Source organism: Megachile rotundata, chromosome 4, assembly GCF_050947335.1.
Source record: "Megachile rotundata isolate GNS110a chromosome 4, iyMegRotu1, whole genome shotgun sequence".
In the NCBI taxonomy this organism is placed as follows: domain Eukaryota; kingdom Metazoa; phylum Arthropoda; class Insecta; order Hymenoptera; family Megachilidae; genus Megachile; species Megachile rotundata.
In genome coordinates this window covers 8,065,827-8,086,384 of record NC_134986.1, presented here as the reverse complement: position 1 = coordinate 8,086,384, position 20,558 = coordinate 8,065,827, and the positions used below count along the sequence as shown (strand labels likewise).

The window sequence follows — 20,558 nt, the reverse complement described above, 5'->3', positions numbered from 1 at the left end:
AGCTGAAATGGGAGCATAGCGTGTCTCTCGATTTCTCCGTTTGAAACGTTCCTGGAATCCTCTCTGAAATAGTCCTCGATCCACCGCTGATCGAGGCCCGGCTCGGCTCGCCTCGCCTCGGCTCTGCTCGTTTCTATTTAGTCACCTTTATGATTCCAGCCTATAATTCTTACTCCTCGGTTGCCTTTCTAATTTACGCGCGATCCTAATGCGACATTATAAAATCATTTGCGTTCTCACAAAAAAAATTAACATTCTTCTACGTCCTGCAAATGACTTCGGAAGAAACGAAATAACAACGAAGCTACTTTCATTACTGGTTTTCAAGTAGATTGAAGGAAATCTACACTGTAAAAGTGAAGTATCTATATTGTATCAACATTCTATTCCTGTATTTCTAGAGTACTATATCTCTAGAATCTAAAGCCCGGAGTTTCTACACTTCAGTTTCTGCTAATCCTTATATCTCTAGGATGAAGTAACGCTATATACCTAGACCTCATATTGCATTATTCATATGTCCCAATATTGCAATATATTTAGATTCAGTATTGCAATATCTTTAAATCTCAAGGTCACGATAACCCTAGAATTCACTATCGTAATATATATATAGTTCTAAATATTGAAATATGCCTAGGCGCCGATGTTGCAATATATCTCGTTCTCAATATTCCTAGATCGAAATATCCCTAGACTACGATATTCAAAGATTCCAATATTCTCAGACTCAAGATCGTAATATTTCTAGATTCCAATATCGAAATATCCCTAGATATCAGTATCATGTCAAAATATCCCTAGATCTCAACGTCGAAATATCCCTATATTCCAACGTCAAAATATCCCTGGATCGCAACGTCGAAATATCCATAGATTGTAATGTCAAAATATCCCTAGATCCCCATGTTCAAATATTCCTAGATCTCAAAGTCGAAATATCCCTAGAACCTCATGTCAAAATAGCCATAGGACCTAATGTCGAAATATCCCTAGATCCTAATGTTGCAATATCCCTAGAATCCAACGTTGAAATATCCTTATATCTCAAAGTCGAAATATCCCTAGAACCCAGTGCCAAATATCCCTAGAACCCATTGCCCCATTATCACCAGGTCCTAGTATAATAATATCCCCAGATCTCGATATTGCAGTATCACCTTAATCCCCAGATTTCAATGTTTCTGCATACATAAGATATCCCTACATTTCTAGATACTTATGTTCCTAGTTGTTTCTTAATTTCTAAGCGGAAAATTGTGAATCAAATGCAGCTTGCTCAACGGATGTTTCAAACTGATATTTCGCCTATAATTATTATTTAACGATGCGGTTGTAAATATATACGTTGGAAACGTCGGTATAATTTCTATCACGAAATAGAAACTGTTTCAAAGAAGTCACGCTCGAATCGTTCAACCTTAAAAAAAATGCGATTTCTACAAAACCTGACGAGTTACCACGAAATCTCCCCCACCAGGACACCATAAATGCACAATGGGACGCATTGTGTGCCTAATAACGGAATCAGCCTCCACCCATTGTTCGAGGAGTATAAAAGCTTTCTGGAAATGCGTGATCTACGAACATACGTTCCTACCATTACAAACTATCATACAAGCATGTACACATGTATGTACGTTATTCTGTACCGAAATAAACCCTGGAAGAACGAGAAGTTTATATACACGTTTGTATTGGAATTCGTTTAATGGAAACTGTTCTCCCGATATTTGGAACGTATCAGGATCGAGTATTAACAGCTAATTTACGAAATCCGTCGAAACAGTGGATTTTACGTTTCTTTCAACTGTAGAACTTCTTTCTAACTGTCAGAATGTATATCGACTTTCGTCGAAACGAAAGATAATTATACAAGCAAATTCATGTTTCATTTTGAAGCTGGAAGTAATTAGTCATCGAACGGACGCATTTCTGGCGTTAATAATATACTCGGAAGCATTTTCGTTCATTAAAGGACACCAAATGTCGGGGTGAAAGAAACGTCAGATGTTCTAGGATACGTATTTCGAACTCGTGACTCACGGCCAGGTGTTCCTTTTTCAGGCACCGTGTATCATCGGTGGGGAACGTATTCCTTCAAATTCATGGGGCCCATAAATCATAGATCTTTCGGTTAGTAGCCCTGCAGATTTATCCTACAAGGTATCGACACCTGGAAGGAAACATTACGCCCAATTGTTTTTTATAGTTTACTGAAATGCTTAAAGAAAATAAATGAGGTATATTCTTTTTTAATCCTTGACTCTTTATTCTATAATTTTTTCAAATTTATATTAACGTATTTTAAAATGTATAACTTGTTACATTAAACTGTAACAAGTTAATGGCGTACATTATTCAAAAATTAATTTTCAATATTTTTATATAAAAATTGCCATCAATTTGTAACAATAAAAATAATAAAATACTATTTAAACATTAAAAGCTAGTATGAAATACGTTGTGCATATTTCATTTGTAAGCCTCAGTGATTTAGGAACACTCAGGTAAAAATATGAACAGTTTACTTTCCATAGTAATATCTCTGGAATTATTAAAGCTAGTATCTTACTGTAAGAAAAAGAGTTATAGCTGAGGCTTTAACGAAGAGATTGATGCACGGCTCATTTCTATACGACAAACCGTTTTAAAGATATTAATGTTTTAATAAAATGTAAAGAATTTGGAATACGACGTTCGAGGTTACGCGTGGCCTCCGCCGGCACGAGGTCGAATTCCAGATCAGCATTTTATTAAAAAATTAATATCTCCGAAACGATTTGATGTGGAGAAATGATCCTGGAAACAATTTTCTCATTAGACCTTGCACTACAATCATTCTCTTTACAGAATTGAGCTAGCTGTAATAGTTACGGAGATGTGCACAAGGAATTACAAGGTACTTTAACTCTTTAACTGCTGGAGATACGATTAAATATTTAGGAAAACTTACAAAATTTTATTTGACATATTTGTGCAGTAATCAAATTTTAAATGATATATTTTTATTTTCAAGTAAAATTTTGATTATGAAGATTGTAAAATTCAACAGTGTAATTAATTATTTTATATGAAGTTGCGCAGCCATTTTGAATTCATTAAAGAATTCTGTGTACAAATTTTTTAGGAAACGTTTGTGCGGTTTGTAGAAGCAATTAAAATCGAATTGGGCGCAACACTTTTTCCAGGTATCATACTTAAAAAGGCTGGGCTACGGTCATCATTATGCGACGAATTGTTAAAAAATTCTTACACGGCTACACGTCGTTGCAAACGTAGTCTCCGCAATGTAAATACATTACGAGTTTCGCAGAAAGAGATTATATCTTCGGATAAGATTTGTTCGTTTCCAGTGAAAGTCTTTCAAAAATAAAAGGGGCAAAGTGCAGATATCGGATCTAATATATTTGAGGAGTAATTTGCAAAATGGAGGAGAGAGGGAACGGGCATATTTTGTTAAGAGAAACTCGTATTGTACGACCAGATGGATTCTTACGGATTTATTCTTGGAAATGAACAAGAATAACGTGTCTTAGGTACGCGACTCTCTCTCTCTTTCTCTCCCCACCCTCGGTCTCTCCCGATCTCTGTCCGCCTCCTTTTTCTTTCTCTCTTTTCTCTCTTTTTTCGTCTCTTCCCCTACCAGAATTCTTCATCAATCGTCAGATACGACTATCGCCTTCCTTTCTCTCTCCGGATCTTCGTGAATATTCTTAGACTCGATAATAAAAAAAAAAGTTCGAAAAATAATGAAAAATCTAAATTATGGTTCGCAATATTTTTTTCACCGGCAACACGTGATATCGCCTTCCGCGAAAATTAATTACTAACTGTTTACGGCGATTCATTTTTAGCCGCGATAATTTTCTCCGTTATCTATTCGTTTAATTAGCATCGATGCCGGACGCGTGTTTACGTTCAAACGCAATATTTTGATAGGGTGGTTTGAAAAAAACGATGGCAGTTTTTGGAAAGGTTTTTGTTATTCTAGGAGTGAAACGTTGCCAATGTCGAGTGTCTCATGACCGAGGAGGGAATCGGTCTGGCAGCGACGATCGATTGGCAGCCAAGATCGCATATAAGTGTACGTCGTAGCGTCAAATCGTCGGAATTCGTGACGTTTCGACGAGAGGTCTACGGAAGTACAAACTCGTAAGCGAGAACGATGACGCGATAGCACAGACGAGATCGCACGTAAACCAGTTAAAAGGAATCCATTTTTCCGCGAGGCATGCGTGAACACGGAGCACATGCGCTAGCGACAGATTTAAGCGTTTCACATCAGCAATTCTCTTGCTTTATTTATTTAAAGAATTAAGTCGTCATTGAAACTTCATTCGACTGAAATCTTTTTCTTCTCTTAAATCATATTACAATACTAAAAATACAATAATTTGATACAATAGTTTAGATATTTCATTTCTAATGTAAGTTCATAATTATTACACTGTCGCCATTTTGTTTTCATATTGAACACCAGTTTTTTCAAGTATAGATTTGATGAAAATTAAAGAATTTTTCGTTGGAGGAAACGTTAAAAGTTATACATTTATTTTAGGGTCTTAAAGTCTAACTTTTTAATGTACAAGTATGCTTGTAGCTTACGCTACTTCGTTTAATGAATAGACAGGTATAGTCATGTCGACGTACAAGTTAATATTTTAAAAACTTAACTTTCACCGCCTCTGCGTTGTTACACCTTAAGATTATGTAGACGCATAAAGACTACCTTCACGTTCACATTTAAAATTAACTTTCACATCTCTAATAATTTAAAATATGTACATATTAGCAAAATGTGTGTACATGTAAATATATGAGCATTCTTTTTATATTTACAGATAATTAGAAAAAATTTTGAATTATTGTTACAACAAATTATATGTAATTTTTGTGTCAAGCAAACTTAATATTTAAATTTTAATTTAAATTATTTATTTAATGTATTAGTGTGTTTAGTGTATTAATATACTATGTAGATCTACGTAGCTTGTTTCTGTAAATATATTTTTAGCTAATGCTAATAAATTCGAGGAAATTAATCCTCAAAATAGTATCCCCATTCAATCATGATGGCATGTGATTGTTACGACTTGTAGATCAGTATTTTTGCAGCGTAGGCTATGAATTCTATGAATAATCTTCTATGATGTATATGACGAAGTGATGGCTCACCAGCCATATTCGTATACATTCTCTACTTTCTCATTCCATCGAACTATAGAAGAATGACTCCCACCATATTTGATTATCCTTTCGATGTTAAATGCATCTTCGAGAAATATGTACTGGCTAATTCAATTCGCATGCGATTCGCAGAAAATTTCACAAAAAATTTCCAAATTTGCAAATTACTTTATGAAATGAACAAACCTTTTAAGATACATATATTTCCACATCTCAGAATTTCAAATGTAAAAACTCGATATTAAAAAGTTTTTTAGTTTTCTAATTTACAGATTTCTGTATATTTAAATTTTCAATTCTGCAAACCTTAAATTGCTAATAAAAAATTGTATGTACTCAATTTTCTGTGTATTCAAATTCTCAAGTTCTTAATTTTTAAATACTCAAATTTTACTATTTCAAAGCCCTCAATTACCAAACCAAATTTCTAAATTCTGAATTTTCAAATTCACAGATCTTCAAATTTCTAATTCCCAAAATTTCCAAATTCAAAATATTCAATTTCAATTCAATTTTTAATTGTAGATATTCAAATTCTTAAATTTCTGAATCTCCAAGTTCTCAAAATTTCCAAATCTTCAACTTCCGAAATTGTCAGATCTTCAAATTCCCACTTCCTAAAATTGTCAAACCCTCAAATTTCAAACCTCCCTTTCCAAATTCTTAAATTTGAGTATCTAAAAATTTATTTAACGCGCAATATAAAATTCTATCTAAATTCATCTTATGCACGTATCGCACGGTATTCACAGAATAGTGACTTGCAATCGTATTTAAAGCACAACGATGAGATAGTTAATAAGATCGTCATTTATTACATTGAACTCTAATCCGATTACGTCAGACCGAATTCAATTACTTTTTTACCCGACAACCTTTGACATTGCGAAAAAAGTTGTTCATTTTATTGCGTGTCACAGCCATCGCTAGAATAAAGTTCTTGACGCCCCTTGACGAGTCTTCCTCGATTTCCCCTACCACGTGCTGCCAGATCACGTGCTTACTCCCCCCACGTTTCTCTACAAAAACAATTATAGATTCATTCAGTGGTAGCAGCGCCAGTACTGTCTTGACACTCGTGTCGGTGACGTGGTTTCTGTTCGTTCCTTCGTTTCTTTCAATTTTCTTTTATTTTCACAACGTTCTCGAGAGCGATGTGCCTTTACCAACAAAATTGAACGTCAACCGAGTCCCTTTCACTGGAAACTCGTCATTTCCGAAAACTTCCAACGCGGCTTAGACGCTGAATTATTTTTAGAAGTGCTACGGGCTATTTTGAACACAGGAGGTGAAAGTGGAAGTACCATTTCGGAGAAAGTATCGCGGGGGATTTGTTCCCGGTTGTCACCGAATTACGAAAATATTTTGGTAAGCAACGTTCTTGGAAAATCTGACGTTTCGCGCTACTCGGTTTACTTTTTCCGTCCGCTTCGAATTGTTGTCCTTTTCTCTTTTTTTTTAACGGTGCATCTATGAATGTTAAATTCAACTCAGGGTTGCTTTTATCCTACGTGCCGATGATTATTCATGAAACTGTGGTGGACTGGTGTTTTTTAAACGAAAATATATTCTCCTTTCAAATCGATTACGTTTCGAGCGCTAAAAGCTTCCAAGTACTTGTGACGTCATAATAGCAGCAATGAATCATTTAGTGTCTTTTCGTTTCCCTTAATCAGCCTCCTTATAATGAAAAAAGCATTAACGATTTCTCTTGAAACGCCGAGCGATATTGCAGCGTGAAATTCAGTCACGAACAGTATTTATTTGCTCTTTAAACACGTAAAAAAGCCATCAGCTTTTATGCAATATCATCGAATGGAAAGTTGAAACGATGTCAGGCTTGAAAACGGTAATAAAACTCGTGAATATTCGCTAAATAAATTAACGTGAAGTTCAGTAAGCGCGATTATGTAAAAAGTAGTGGAAAGAAATTGTCAGAATATAACGCAGCAGAGGGTGGTAACGTTCTAAGTACCAGTAATAACAAAAGTAGAGCTTTCACGGAAGCAGGTTTATTTCTCCGAAGGCTTGTAAAATAAAATTCACGCTTATCTGTAAGAGATAAAATCCGTGTTACCACTAATTCGAGGAACCTCCTCTCATTTATACTCGCTGGAAATCTTGTCGATAACGAGACCAGCTACGGTATCGTTCAGAAACAGCGGCTACATACTCAATTAGTTACGTCCATCAAAATTTCTCACGCTGCTCGTTTCAAATTCTTTGTTCCTATTCGTTTGGTTGTACATGTTTTAATGAAACGTCAGTTTTGTAATTTTTAAAATTGAAAACTGCAAATTTTGAAGTATAGGAATTTTTTAATTTTGAAAACCAGTTTCGTGAAATTAAAAATTTGATGAGTTTTAGGATTTTTAGATCTCTATTTAAATATTCAAATTTCCAAATTTCAAGTTTCATGTCTTGAAATTTTCAAATTTTCACATCTCTAAATTTTCAGATGCAAAAATTTTTTAATTCCACAACTTTATACATTTTTAAAGATTTCCAAATTCCTAGAGTTCTGGATTCTTATATTTGCAAAATTTTTAAGTTTCCAAATTTCCAAATTTCAAGTTTTATGTCCTCAAATTTTCAAATTTCCACATCTCTACATTGTTAGATGCAAAAATTTTCAAATTCCACAACTTTATACATTTTTAAAGCTTTCCAAATTCCTAGAGTTCTGGGTTCTTAAATTTGCAAAATTCTTAAATTTCCAAACTTTCAAATCCACAAGTTTCATGTCCTCAAATTTTCAAATTTCCACATTTCCAAATTTTCAGATGCAATAATTTTCAAATTCCACAACTTTATACATTTCTAAAACTCTCCAAATCTCTAAATTCCTGAATTCTTAAATTTGCAAATTTTCAGATTTCTAAGTTCTTAAATTGCTCAACTTTTAAACATGCAAAGTTCCAAATACCAAAATGTCTCTATCAATGCATTCCTACATTTTAATACATAAATTTAAATTTATAAATTTTTTAAACTTGTTTACCCCAAAATTTGCATCAATTTCTGTGAAGAGAAGTTAAAAATTAAAAATAAGAGGAAGCTATAAACACTTTTCAAAAGTGTGCTTTTCATTTGCTTTAAATCTGTTTATATGAAATCTAACATCAGTAAATGTGTTGTTACAATTATTCATAATTTTTATGAGAAGCAAGCTTCAGTATATTTTGACAATAAAAAACATTTTGATAGGAAACAGTTTCCCTAGAATTTAGTTTTTTATAGCTTTGTTTATTCCCACTCTTCGTTTCTCTATAAATATCTCCATGTTAATATTACTTATCTAACAAAGTAGAATTCAGCAAAAACAACTGATTATTTCTTATTGTTACATTGTGCATCACAGAGTACGCAATATATAATGTATACACTGTATCAGATAGCTCTATGAAATATTTATAGCATCATAAAAGTTTCATTATGTTCATGTTTTAAAAATAAAAGTTTCATTATGTTCATGTTTTAAAAATAACTATATACTTCATCTTTCATTAATTTTTCTAGTTTATTACACTAGAAAAAGCAATAGTTTTCAGTTTTACGTGTCTTTATTTTCTATTTACGCATTTTGTATATGTTCGGCACTTTCCGTCGCTTTTCGAGTGCACACGGAAACGGGCGAAGAATGCCGAATACATCGACGCCGGAATGCAATTTCGCTGTAAGCGCTAAAACTTCAATTTTAAAGTGAAAATAAAGAACATGAACGTAAAATAAAGTTACCTTTCACCACAAAAATGTTAGTATCAAAAAATAAAGACATTGCTACCAATGGTACATCATAAAAGGTGTTTTGGTGTTTATAGCAAAATCTTTTAGCGTCGATATCGAATTTCGTGAAATAAAAAAAACACGTAGAACATATTCGAAACTATTAAAGGGAGTCAATAATATTAATGATGAGAGGAACAGAATTTTTGAAGGAACCTGTAAGCGAAAGGCCGTAGCAGCATCGATGAAGTTGACCAGTAAAATTAGCATTCGCTACGACGAACCGTATTTCGCCTGGCGCACAGGTCATCAGCCCAGTTCGTCGTTTTCCGAGAAGACGAATTTCTAGCCCAGACCCCTCGATACAGGGTAGACCCCTAAACCCTTCTCTCAATTTATGATGCTTTCGAACCACTTTATGACTTCGACCATGCATCGTAAAACTCGTTCGTTGCTTTTTCTTCGCCGAATTTATGCACTCCATTCCACTGTTAAGCCTTATAAAATTCTTAATCGTTTATTGGTTCTCTTTATTAATTTACCTGATCCCTTTACACCGGAGCTATTTCTTTGTTTCGTCCTCATTAACAAACATATCCCGTTTTCTCTTAATTTTTTTTTTTTTTTTTTTAATTAAATTATTGCAACGCGAAAGAGGTTCTTTTTCAAACGTTTCATGATTTGTTTGTATGTTTTTAAATATGTTTACTTAAGAGAAAACCGTGTGAGGAGCGTATTCTTTTTAAATATTTCTTTCTAATTTTCAAGTCCCCCGCCGGGGTCTTGTTCCGTTTCCTCAAATAAAACTACGACGTCCAATTCCGCGAAGTCCTCTTTGCTCGAAAAAAGATTTTTCTCTCTCTCGCTCCTCTTGCTGTTTCCACTCCCCTTAACATTCCAACGGCAGGAGAGAACAGATGGTCGGGGAAGGATAAAGACGAGAGAGAAAACGGTGAAATATAATAAAAATTAATTGATCGATTCCTTTTAAGTTGTAGACATTTTTTTGTAATCGCGTGTTTATCGTTAAGAATTCTGTATTTCAATATAACATCGATATCACGAACGCGTCACCAATTGACGACTATTATTTCAGAGAAGTCTCGATAACAAAGGTGGCTTGCGTCACGAAACGAAGCAATTTCTTATTCGATTACTCTTCGTGTTTCTATTTGACGATGTCGTGATTTGTAACTATGAGAAATATTTAATCTCGTGGAATTTAATGTTCGTATCGATGTAGATCAATGATAGGAAATTGCGTTCCCGAGTAGTACATTCATTGAGCAATATAGTTCTTGGGGTCAAATTTTAACATTCTTTTATTTCAAATTTTACACTCTTAACTTTGAAATGTTTTATTTTTGTATTTTGTAATTTTGAAATTTGGAATTTAGAATTTTGGTGTTTTGCAATTTTCGAATTTGGAATTTTTTAATTTTTGAATTTTTAAAACTTGGAATTTGAAATTTGGAATTTTTTAATTTTTGAATTTTTGAAACTTGGAATTTGAAATTTTTGTACCTTGAAATTTTGTACTTTGAAATTTGGAATTTTTACATTTTGCAATTTAAAATTTTTGAATTTTGAAATTATGTACTTTGAAATTTGGAATTTTTGTATTTTGAAATTTTGTACTTTGAAATTTAGAATTTTTGTATTTTGAAATTTGCAATTTTTGTATTTTGGAATTCTGTACTTTGAAATTTTAAATTTGGAATTTTTGTAGTTTGAAATTTCATACTTCAAAATTTGGAATATTTGCATTTTGAAATTTGAAATTTTTGTATTTTGAAATTTGGAATTTTTGTATTTTGAAATTTGGAATTTTTGCATTTTAAAATTTTGTACTTCGAAATCTTCAATTTTTGTATTTTGGAATTTTTAAATTTTCGAATTTCCAAAAATCCCAAGTTAGTAAATTTAAATTTTCGCGCTTCGACATTTTCAAATCTTCAAATTCCAAAATTCATAAATCTTCAAAGCTCATCTTGAAAAATTCCCAAATTATAAAATCTTGATTTTAAAATTTTTAAATCCCCTAATTTTCAAATTCCGAAATTTCTATATTTATAAAAAAAAAAAAAAATAGAAATCTCCATATATTTTGAGCCGCTCAGTACAGTAAATTACCCATGAGCGCGCTTGAACGAGCACCTGAAGCCCATCGCTCGACATAATAAACCTACTCATTAAAAATTTCCTAAAACGATGAACACAGTATTTCTTTTTATTCGCTTCACTTAATTCCTTCGATACAAAGAATATACAAGGCAAACATGCACACATACACTGTTGCAGCTCCAACTTAAAATGATCCCCTTGTTTAAATTTTCATCGAACTACAACCTTAATTGTAGATTGTTAACGTTGCTCGTTTTCGTTTCACGGTAATTTATATCCATCGCTAACGAGAATCAGAAGGATGAGAATACGTCGAATATCTTTTGGTGGAAACGATTATGGGGTTCCGGATAATACCAATTCGTCGATGACGCGACGTGAAATCGTTTCTCGAAATCGGCACTGCCAGTCGTTCCTTTTATTCGGGACGATGTATGTATATATGTATGTTTATCGTAACTGCAGTTTTGTGAATCGTAACACAATTCAATAGAATATCGATACGAGAAAACGATCGATTTTTTTCTTCTTTTTCGTGGGTGTTTACGAAGTTCGACGAAATACGTGTATTTTTAACGTAGCGTTGGATAACCGACTATTACTGTATGAAAAGAACGATTAAATGCAAGTTGTACATTATAAAGCATTTCGCTTGAACTTGGTTTTTGTCGTTTCAGTTTTAATTACCTTCTAAATTGACCTTAATATATGTAGACGTTTACGTTGTTTTGAACCGTACGGTTATTGGCGGGCTTTTTAAAATCGCAAACTTAGAATTCTAACCTAACACGTTACAGTGACAATTTTGCGTAAAACCTTTGTGTATTCAAATTTGTATGATTATATTAGTAGGTATACTTTATGTATCTTTCTAAGAATGTCGCTTTAGTTATGAAATACAAATCAATTGATAGTCCCGTTAGATTATGCACGCAACCTCGTACTTTTTAAATGGATCCGTGCAGCACATTTTCCTTATTTCCAACAATTATATATCGTTGCGTGTTATAAATACTTGAAAAATTTGATTACCGATAAAAATTAGAAACGGATAAAACCTAGTTATGTAAGAAATTAGATCATGTATATTTCTTACAAAAAAATGTTCCGGGAGAGGTTAACGAACAAGTTGTAATGTTTGCAAGTCGAATCGATAACGCCGTGGCGCGTGTTTTTTATCGGCGTACGTGCACGTGTTTCGTGTTACGCGTGTACACGGCAAATATTTGGAAAAAGCTCCGAACGCGATTAATATATAGAGAAAACCGGTAAGTATGGTAGTGGGGACGGTGAGTTTAGTTGCAACGTGTGAGAAGTGGGGAAAGAGTGAGATAGGGAGCGGTGAGGAGTTAGAGAGGACAAGAACAACTTCTAAATGGGGGCTTGGCCTTCTAACGTTGCGACACGTTCGTGGAAAAGCGGCTCTGCGCCGCTTTACTAACACTCGGACATCTCTCTGCCACGTGGCCCATTAAAACACAATGGAAAAAGAAGGCAGCTGCGGTACGCGCGAACGATGTCGAAAGATGCGTCTCTATTCCTGTCGGGATTCACGGCAAAATGCAACCCGGCCCAACACCTGGTCTTAAAACTCCACCAATCGGAAATTCGATTCAGGCATGCCAGTTTCTTTTTCGAAGCCCAAACATCCGAATGTTCAGTTTATTTCTTTCCTTGCAAATTACCCGTTGACTTATTTCTTAAAAGAAATATGTTGTTTTGTAACTGAATGCTCATTATAATTCATAGGTATTCTTTCCGGGAATGCATATATTTAATGGCAAAAAAGTACACTATGCGATATGATGACATACGGAATGTTAAGGCTCATATGAATTATAAATGCTAAGTACTGCTAATAAATGATTTCAAATGAAATTCTTCGGTAAGAATAAATTAGAATCAGTTTGTTCCAATAGTGTTAAATTACAGTAACAGAAAGTATGGAAAGAATAATATTAATGTACATCTTTTGGGAGATTTAAATAGCTTCCCCTATGGGGTTAAATATACAGTTGAAGGGGTTCAACTGTATATAGGGGCCTCAACATGTGGTGTTTGTATTAGAGTTAATAATACCGTTTTTCTTTCCATTTTTTATTATGTAGTCGTACCATTATTAGGAGTAATTGAAGTAGTAAGTGGACCGAGGTTGCAGTACGACGTCATAAATAGGTTTGGTTAGATTAGGTGAGGTTAGGTTCTATTTCTAGATTCAATTTCTCTAGACATATTTTCCTATAATTCTTCTAACTTCCCTAAATTTTTGGTATTGTTAATTATTTATATTGTAACTCTATGTCCCTAGATTTCTGTTTCCCTAGATCCATATATCCCAAGATTTATTTTCCCCTAGATTTCTATCTTCCTAGATCCATATATCTCTAGATCTCTATGTCCCTTGAATTATTTTCCCCTAATTTTCTATCTTCCTAGATCTCTATGTCCCTAGATCCATACGTTCCTAGAGTTATTTTCCCCCAGATTTCTATCTTTCTAGATCCATATATCCCTAGATCCATACGTTCCTAGAGTTATTTTCCCCTAGACCTCGACACCCCTAGATCTATATGTCCCCAGATTTATTTTCCTCTAGATCTCGATGTCCCTAGATTTATTTTGACCTAAATCTTGATGTCCCTAGATTTCTATCTCCCTAGATCCGTTATCCCTAAATCTCTATGTCCCTGGATTTATTTTTCCTTAGATCTCATGTCCCTACATTTATTTTCCCCAAATTCTCGATGTCCCTAGATTTCTATCTCCCTAGATCTCTATGTCCCTAGATCCCTATAACGTTAAATCTTTATTTTCCTATATTCCTAAATCCTTCCTGTATTTCTCGATACGATTATATCATTAGAATATCGATAACAATAGGACTATATATCACCCGACACGTTTGGCTAGGTTTATTTAAATTTATCTTCCTGGCAAGGTTAACGGACTCTCGTGTCAATGAGTAACGATCATGTGATATTCATGAGAACTGCAATTCTCTTTAACAAATTCTTTTTCTAACCTTTACAGGAATCTTGTTACATTGTGCCGTGTTTCGTAATGTCTGCGTTACACGAACATGTCAGTTATTGGAACGACAGAGGAAATGGTTATATGCATCCGTTGCATTTTTACAACCGGCGTAGAAATTGAACGATGGGGTATTTCACAAGGAAAAGTTTCATTTAGATATTATCGTATTCGTTGCGACAGGATTGGTTACCTGAGCCGAAACGTTTTTACGCGGTTCCTATAAGGTTTCGCAAATTAGTCACATTTTGAAGAAAATGGAAATATCGATTTCTACGGAGCTCCTTTGTGTACCGCGTAACGCATGATTGTTTTGTTTTATTTGTTTTGTTCGTTGATCAACCTTGCGAGAACACGAATTGAACGCGACGCACGTCGTTCTTAGAATAAGAAGCAGCTGCATAAAGCGCACGGTTATAAAATAAGCCGACGGTGATGATGGAAAGAAATAATAAGATCGTGAGACGAATACGAGCAAAGCCGAGGGAAAAAATCATTTTTATTTCGATTCATGGAACACATCGACGTTTAACGACGTTGTTATGCTATAAATTAAAAGATAAACAAATTAAACGATATAACTTTTTGCATGTGATTTTGAATTCGAAACGAATTTTCGAAATTTAATGTGGTTGAATTTTATGTCGATGCTGAAAGCAAAACTATATAGAGCTGTTAGTATTTTTAGTCGAAACAGAATTCCATGGAAAATGGCTTACGCAATGCGGTCAATTACGTAAATTATGCCAGTCATTTATAAATAATCACATGTAACGAGTAATTGAAATCAGAATTCTTGTACCATTTTATAACCATGGATTAAATACTTGCTAGAAATATCTGTGATATCATTATTAACTCTTTCGTTCTTAAATTATACGATATATAAATGATGGAGATGATTTCAACATTTTCAAGGAGTTTAATGAGGTTTCACTTCATTGCCATTCGTTTAAAGTGGAAAGTAACGTAACTAATTGACACAGTTTCCAAGATTTTTAATGTATGTGAATATTCAACGTAAACTTAGTAGCGTATCTAGCTTCGAGCAAATGGGGCACTTAACATTCCTCAATTAAATTTTTTAATTTTCAGATTTAAAAGTTTCGATGTTTTTAAATACTTCAAATTTCTCAAGTTTCTAAATTCCGAAATTTACATATTAAAAATTAAAAACTTTAGAAATTTGAAAATTTATAAATCTGCAATTTAACTCTGTCTACATTTCAGTCCCAGACCTAGGTCCACATCCAGTCCATATCCAACTTACTGATCTACTTCATATCTCTGAAAATACCTGACACAAAACACTTCTTCATTAAAAATATTTCCTTGAATAAATTTGCAAGTGAACTAATTGCGTGTTATCTTTTTCCAGATACAACGGGTTATGCTGAAAATAAAGAATCTCCGTGCAAGATGTTGACAGTTATGTGTCCGAACTGTCGTCACCGGTTTCCCGCGCCAGGTTGTTGCGAGCCTCAAAAGATGGACGGAGACAATGCGTTGATTCATCCGGCGACCTGTTATTATGGTGGTCTGTTGGTTCCCAAGGGCTACACCAGCGGCGGTGGTTGTTTCATAAATGCCCCGACTATCATCCACAGTCAACCCATCATTAATTCTTTCAACTATCCGTCAAAGGCCCTCGACTTGGAAAAGGCAAGAATCGAGAAGCAGAGAGAAAGCTTTCTTCAGACGTCGAAACGGGATGCTCCGATACTTGGGTTCCCGTTGATAAACGAAGAGAAGAACGAAGACTCCGGTTATCAGATCGCGACGAGTTGCGATTTGACCGGAGGAAACGTGACGATAACAACTCCGAGTATACAGTCTGGAGGCTGCTTGATTCAGAGCACAGATTCCGGGATCCACATGCAGATACCGCACATGGAAATCCGTCCAAAATTATCTGGCGGTGGATGCTTCGTGCAGAAGACGTTGTCGACGGAGAATCAGGAATCCTCGATTATACTTCCAGAGCAGAGAAATCAACGACAAAATGTCAATTGTAACGAGAGGATGTTCCTGCTGCCCCCGAGCGGGTGTCAAGAGTTACCTGGAACTCGGAGAAACATCCTGTCGCAGAAAACGGAAGAGAAGCACTCGACAGGAAACTTCGTAGAAACAAATTGCACGGAGAAGCTGCCGTCTTCGAATTTTCAAGTGACCGGTGTGCCAGTGCACTTCCAGCAGCCCAAAAGCCCCAAGAAAAACGAGCAAGAGTCCGGTCAAGGAGCTACCTGTAATTGCTGTTGCAACAACGTTCAGAATCTGTATCGCGTCAAATCGAAGAGTCAGCCGGTCTCCGAGAACCATAACTCCATGGTTCTGGATTCCAATTCGGTTCAAATCCAAGTGAACGCGACCGTACAGCTCCCTGCAAGCTTAGGACAGTGTACGGTGAACATAACCGCGACCACCACGAATCCTCCTGATTCCTTATCGAACATAACTTCGAAGACTAGAAATAATTTTAACGGTGGAGGTCTGGTGCAGGAAAACGAAGCTCGGAACAATCAAGAGAACTTCGAAGAGAGAAGAGACAGGACTCCGACCACACCGGTGTCCTGGTTGATGCCGTGTCCTTGGAGCTTCGACAGCTACTCGATGGACAGGGACGCGGCTAAGCTCTGCGAGGTTAAGAGACTTTTACAGATATGTGGTTGGTACCACGAAGGCCTGAGTTGGCAGCAAAGTGAAAATTTGTTGAAGAATGCTCCGGTCGGCCGATGGTTGATGAGGGATAGCTCGGACAGCAGATACATGTTCGCCGTGTCTGTGCAGACCGCTAGAGGACCCACCTCCGTTAGAGTTCACTATTTTATGGGCCAATTTCGACTGGACGCTGAACCCAGGCTCGCTTTCGCGATACCCCTCTTTGATTGTCCGATTAAAATGCTGGAATATTATGTAGAATATTCGAAAAGCGTCGATGAGCATAGGAAGGAGGTCTGGGTCGATTACAGTGGACAACTTTACAGTGAAATTTATTTGACGAAACCGTTGGTCAAAGAGGTTATGTCCCTTAGTCATCTAGCCAGGCTAGTTGTTAATAGGCATAAATTACCGACCGATCACTTGCCGCCGTTAATTAAAAATTATCTGGCAGAATATCCGTACAGTCTTTGAAAGACGATATTGGTTATTTTCTGATTTCTGACATTTGTTATTGGTACTTTGCAAAAGTTCGACTGTTTATTTCGATTTATTGGCAAAACTAGCAAAATACTTTTACACGAATATGTATACTGTAAGAGCGAAATATGTATGTGTGTGTATGTGTGTGCTATATCGAGAAGTATATTCCTAAATTGCTATGTCCCCAGGTACCTATATCTGTTAGGTACCTATACCTTTAAACACCCAAAATCTCTGGATACCTATGTATTTAGGTACTTGACCTGGGGATTAGATTCCTAGGTGTCTAGATCCTTAGGTACCTACTCGATTAGGTATCTATCTCTGGATAGTTATATCTTTAGGTTCCTATATTTCTAAGTACGTAGATCCTTAGGTATCCTTTGCTATTTTCCTAGGTACCTGCATCCTCATGTTCCTAGATCTCCAGGTACTTTGATCCTTAAGTATCTAGGTTCCTAGATCCTTAAGTATTTAAATCCTCAAGTACTTAGATCTCTAGGAACCTTATGTACCTAGATGTCTACATTATACTGTATCCCTGCATCTCTACAACGCTAAATCTCCGTATTCCTATATTTCTATGTCTCTGTGTCCTCTATACCTCTGCATCCCTAGATCTTTATATCACTAGTTAAAAGTAACGTTGAAAGTATATCGTATTTTAGTAAAAATTCAATATTTGTACCGATAGCCGGAAATCAGAAATGTCTAAGAATCTTTATTTTTATACGTTTAAAGGTAATTTGTATCCGAACGTATTTATAGCGAAATACGAAGTGTAAAGTCTAAATATAAAAGCTGTACTTTCGTGGAATCGATGGACAATTAGAAAATGGCTCTCGAGACCGTGCTATAAAAAGTATGTGAACTTTAGTCGTTAGGATAATCAACGGTTTTAAAAGTAAAACGAAAGCGTATGGGTGTGTGTCTTTTTTTTTAATAGTCAACGAAGCATAATATTAAAGGAAATCGCTTGACCGAGTTTCCGTTTTGCGTTGGAAAGTTTCTTTGAACAAGGTACCATTTACATACCTTGCTTCAAGCAGTCAAAATTCTTTTTTTGTTGATCCTTCAAGAAATTTCTTGTTTTAGTTAACTAGTATACGGTGATTATTTTATTACATTGACCCACAGAAATGTCCACAAATTTATAGACAAAAAGATAGCGTTGTAAATTATGTTTGTTTATTTAAAAATTGGTTAAGTTAAATTTTTTGTAAGTGGGATGTGATAAATTTTTACCTTGTACAGTTACATCCTGTAATTTTACAAGGTAAAGATAGACACTTGATTGGTATGGTGGTCAATTAAAATATGAGCCCATGTAAAACTTCGTAAAAATTTGTAGAAATTTGCAGGCAACGAATAATACTTATTTTATTTAAACATTGGGTAAATTCCTAAAAATTAAAAATTGCTGGGGTCTGATAGACACTATCATATCAGTCAAGTGTTAATACTCGATACCGGTTGCAACTTTTCACGAGAAATTTCTTCGAACATTCAATTGTAAATAAATAGACTAGTTGAACAAATAATCTTTTAGAGTTACAATCAAAATTACAGTCTGCAGAATGTGAGGAAGTACTCCTCATGGAACTCGGTCGGATCTGATATTCTAAAACAGTGATTGGCAGTAGTATATACATAAAATTGCTAATTATTGCTGTAAAATTATTTAAGAATAGCGAATGAATGATATTAAATCGGCTTCGATGAAGAAATCGTAAGGCAGTATTAGAATTGATGAAAGCGTCGATTTGACTCTTCGTTTTCTGGTAAAGATAACTCGTGAACTAGTAAACTTTTAGTGTATAGTTACTTACAATATACAAACTTTACATAATTCATAAGGTGCCTGCTGAATCAAACGAGTCAACATTTTTTTAAAATATTTGACAAGCTTAAGTGCGTGTATCTCATGTAATACATTGAAATGAACAGTATGTATCTAAAAGAAAAATGACACGACTCTTCAGATAAATATATCTGATAATCATACCTTGCGTAAAAGCGATTAATTATCCGGCGATGCTTGAAACGAAGAGTTAAAAGTAAAAACACGAAACGTTAAATTAATGTAAATTTTTGTTTGTCAACGAGTTGATGCAGATACGTGCGACAGCGTGAAAGATGACTTCAGATTTATGAATGCGTGAAATGTATAACATTGCGTAAAACACACTACGACCGATGTATTTTTCTAAGCGAGAATTGGCGGCCTTTTCGAAGTCACCATTTTCTAAAGTTAGATCCTATATGTTTCGATACATGGAATGTATCCGGAAACTGTGCCTCTAAATAATTCGACGGAACTAAATGGCGCTGCATTTTTCTGTAGAATTAACCGCTTACTTGATCGGGACGTCCCGTATAAACTAATATAGGATCTTTTGTTTATTGTCTCTATATTAGAGACGACATTTTCAACTATCGACGTACCTACCCTTCGTATTCCTTTAACCCCTTTGACTCAATGTTTCACGCGACAAGTTATGTTAAAATAAAATTGTCATTACTTTTAATTTATGTAGAATGTGTGTGTTTGTACGATATATCAGTGATGAGCAACTTTGTCTACAAGATTGCAATGGTAAATGAGTAGATTCGCTTTATTGCCACAAACGAGATTACAGTGGCAATTCTTGGAATTGATATAAGAGATCTTTACATACAGTATTTGAATGCTTGTAAATATTAACATTTTTATTTTTAAGAACTAAATTCTTAAATCAGAGAAATTGTGATTTTACAAATTTGTGAATCTGAAAATTTTCAGTTAATCTGCTCATCACTGTGATATCAACATTAAGTCGAAAGGGTTAACGAGAAAGAATGTAATACGAGAATAATTATCTCTCTCGTATCGATTATAAGTCACACTTATTTTAACATGCCATCGAATATTCGATAATTTAACATAGTTAATTAAATGCAGTTACAAGTGTGTAACTTAAAGTCCTGTAGTTGATTTCATTTAGGTATTATTACTTGACAAATGCTATACCGTATGATTTTTGTGTTATGTCGTAGCTGGATTGCGAAGGGTTTGTTAATTTCTCGTTCTAAAAGTCAAAAGAAAAGTATGTTGTTGGAAACTGCCACTCAGCGAATCCTACTATATGTTTTATATTGCGATTATAACAATGTATAGTGTGACACGAGTTAAGTTATTAAATAATTATTTATTACCAAGAAACGACGATTGGTGAAACCTTATTTCCACTTATTAATAACAACCCAATTGTCTCATTAGTTAGTATAAAATTTACTTTCAAATTCTACATTTTAATTTAGTTAATTTCCTTCATAACTTTTTTGTAGCAAAATATTTAAAAAAATGA

At 34.7% G+C, this 20,558-nt stretch overlaps 1 protein-coding gene and 1 long non-coding RNA gene across 3 annotated transcripts in view; one reads left to right on the top strand and one right to left on the bottom strand.

Annotated features, from left to right (window-relative positions):
• Positions 1 to 20,413, top strand: part of LOC100877049 (uncharacterized) — a 22,158-nt gene extending 1,745 nt beyond the window's left edge. Inside the window, exons 1-2 of one of the 2 annotated variants that reach the window (XM_012279928.2) lie at positions 6,232 to 6,558; positions 15,449 to 20,413. In XM_012279928.2, the coding sequence (XP_012135318.2) occupies positions 15,490 to 17,202 (1,713 nt within the window). In that variant the 5' untranslated portion in view covers positions 6,232 to 6,558; positions 15,449 to 15,489 and the 3' untranslated portion in view covers positions 17,203 to 20,413. Of the gene's footprint in view, positions 1 to 6,231; positions 6,559 to 15,448 lie in introns of those variants that run through there. The other variant, XM_012279929.2, reaches the window with a different exon arrangement.
• LOC143264398 (uncharacterized) lies at positions 11,129 to 12,468 on the bottom strand. The gene is made up of 2 exons (XR_013038122.1): positions 11,728 to 12,468; positions 11,129 to 11,641 (listed from the first exon to the last, which is right to left on the bottom strand). It is a non-coding gene; the product is annotated as an uncharacterized LOC143264398 (long non-coding RNA).
• Positions 20,414 to 20,558: the final 145 nt, after the last annotated feature.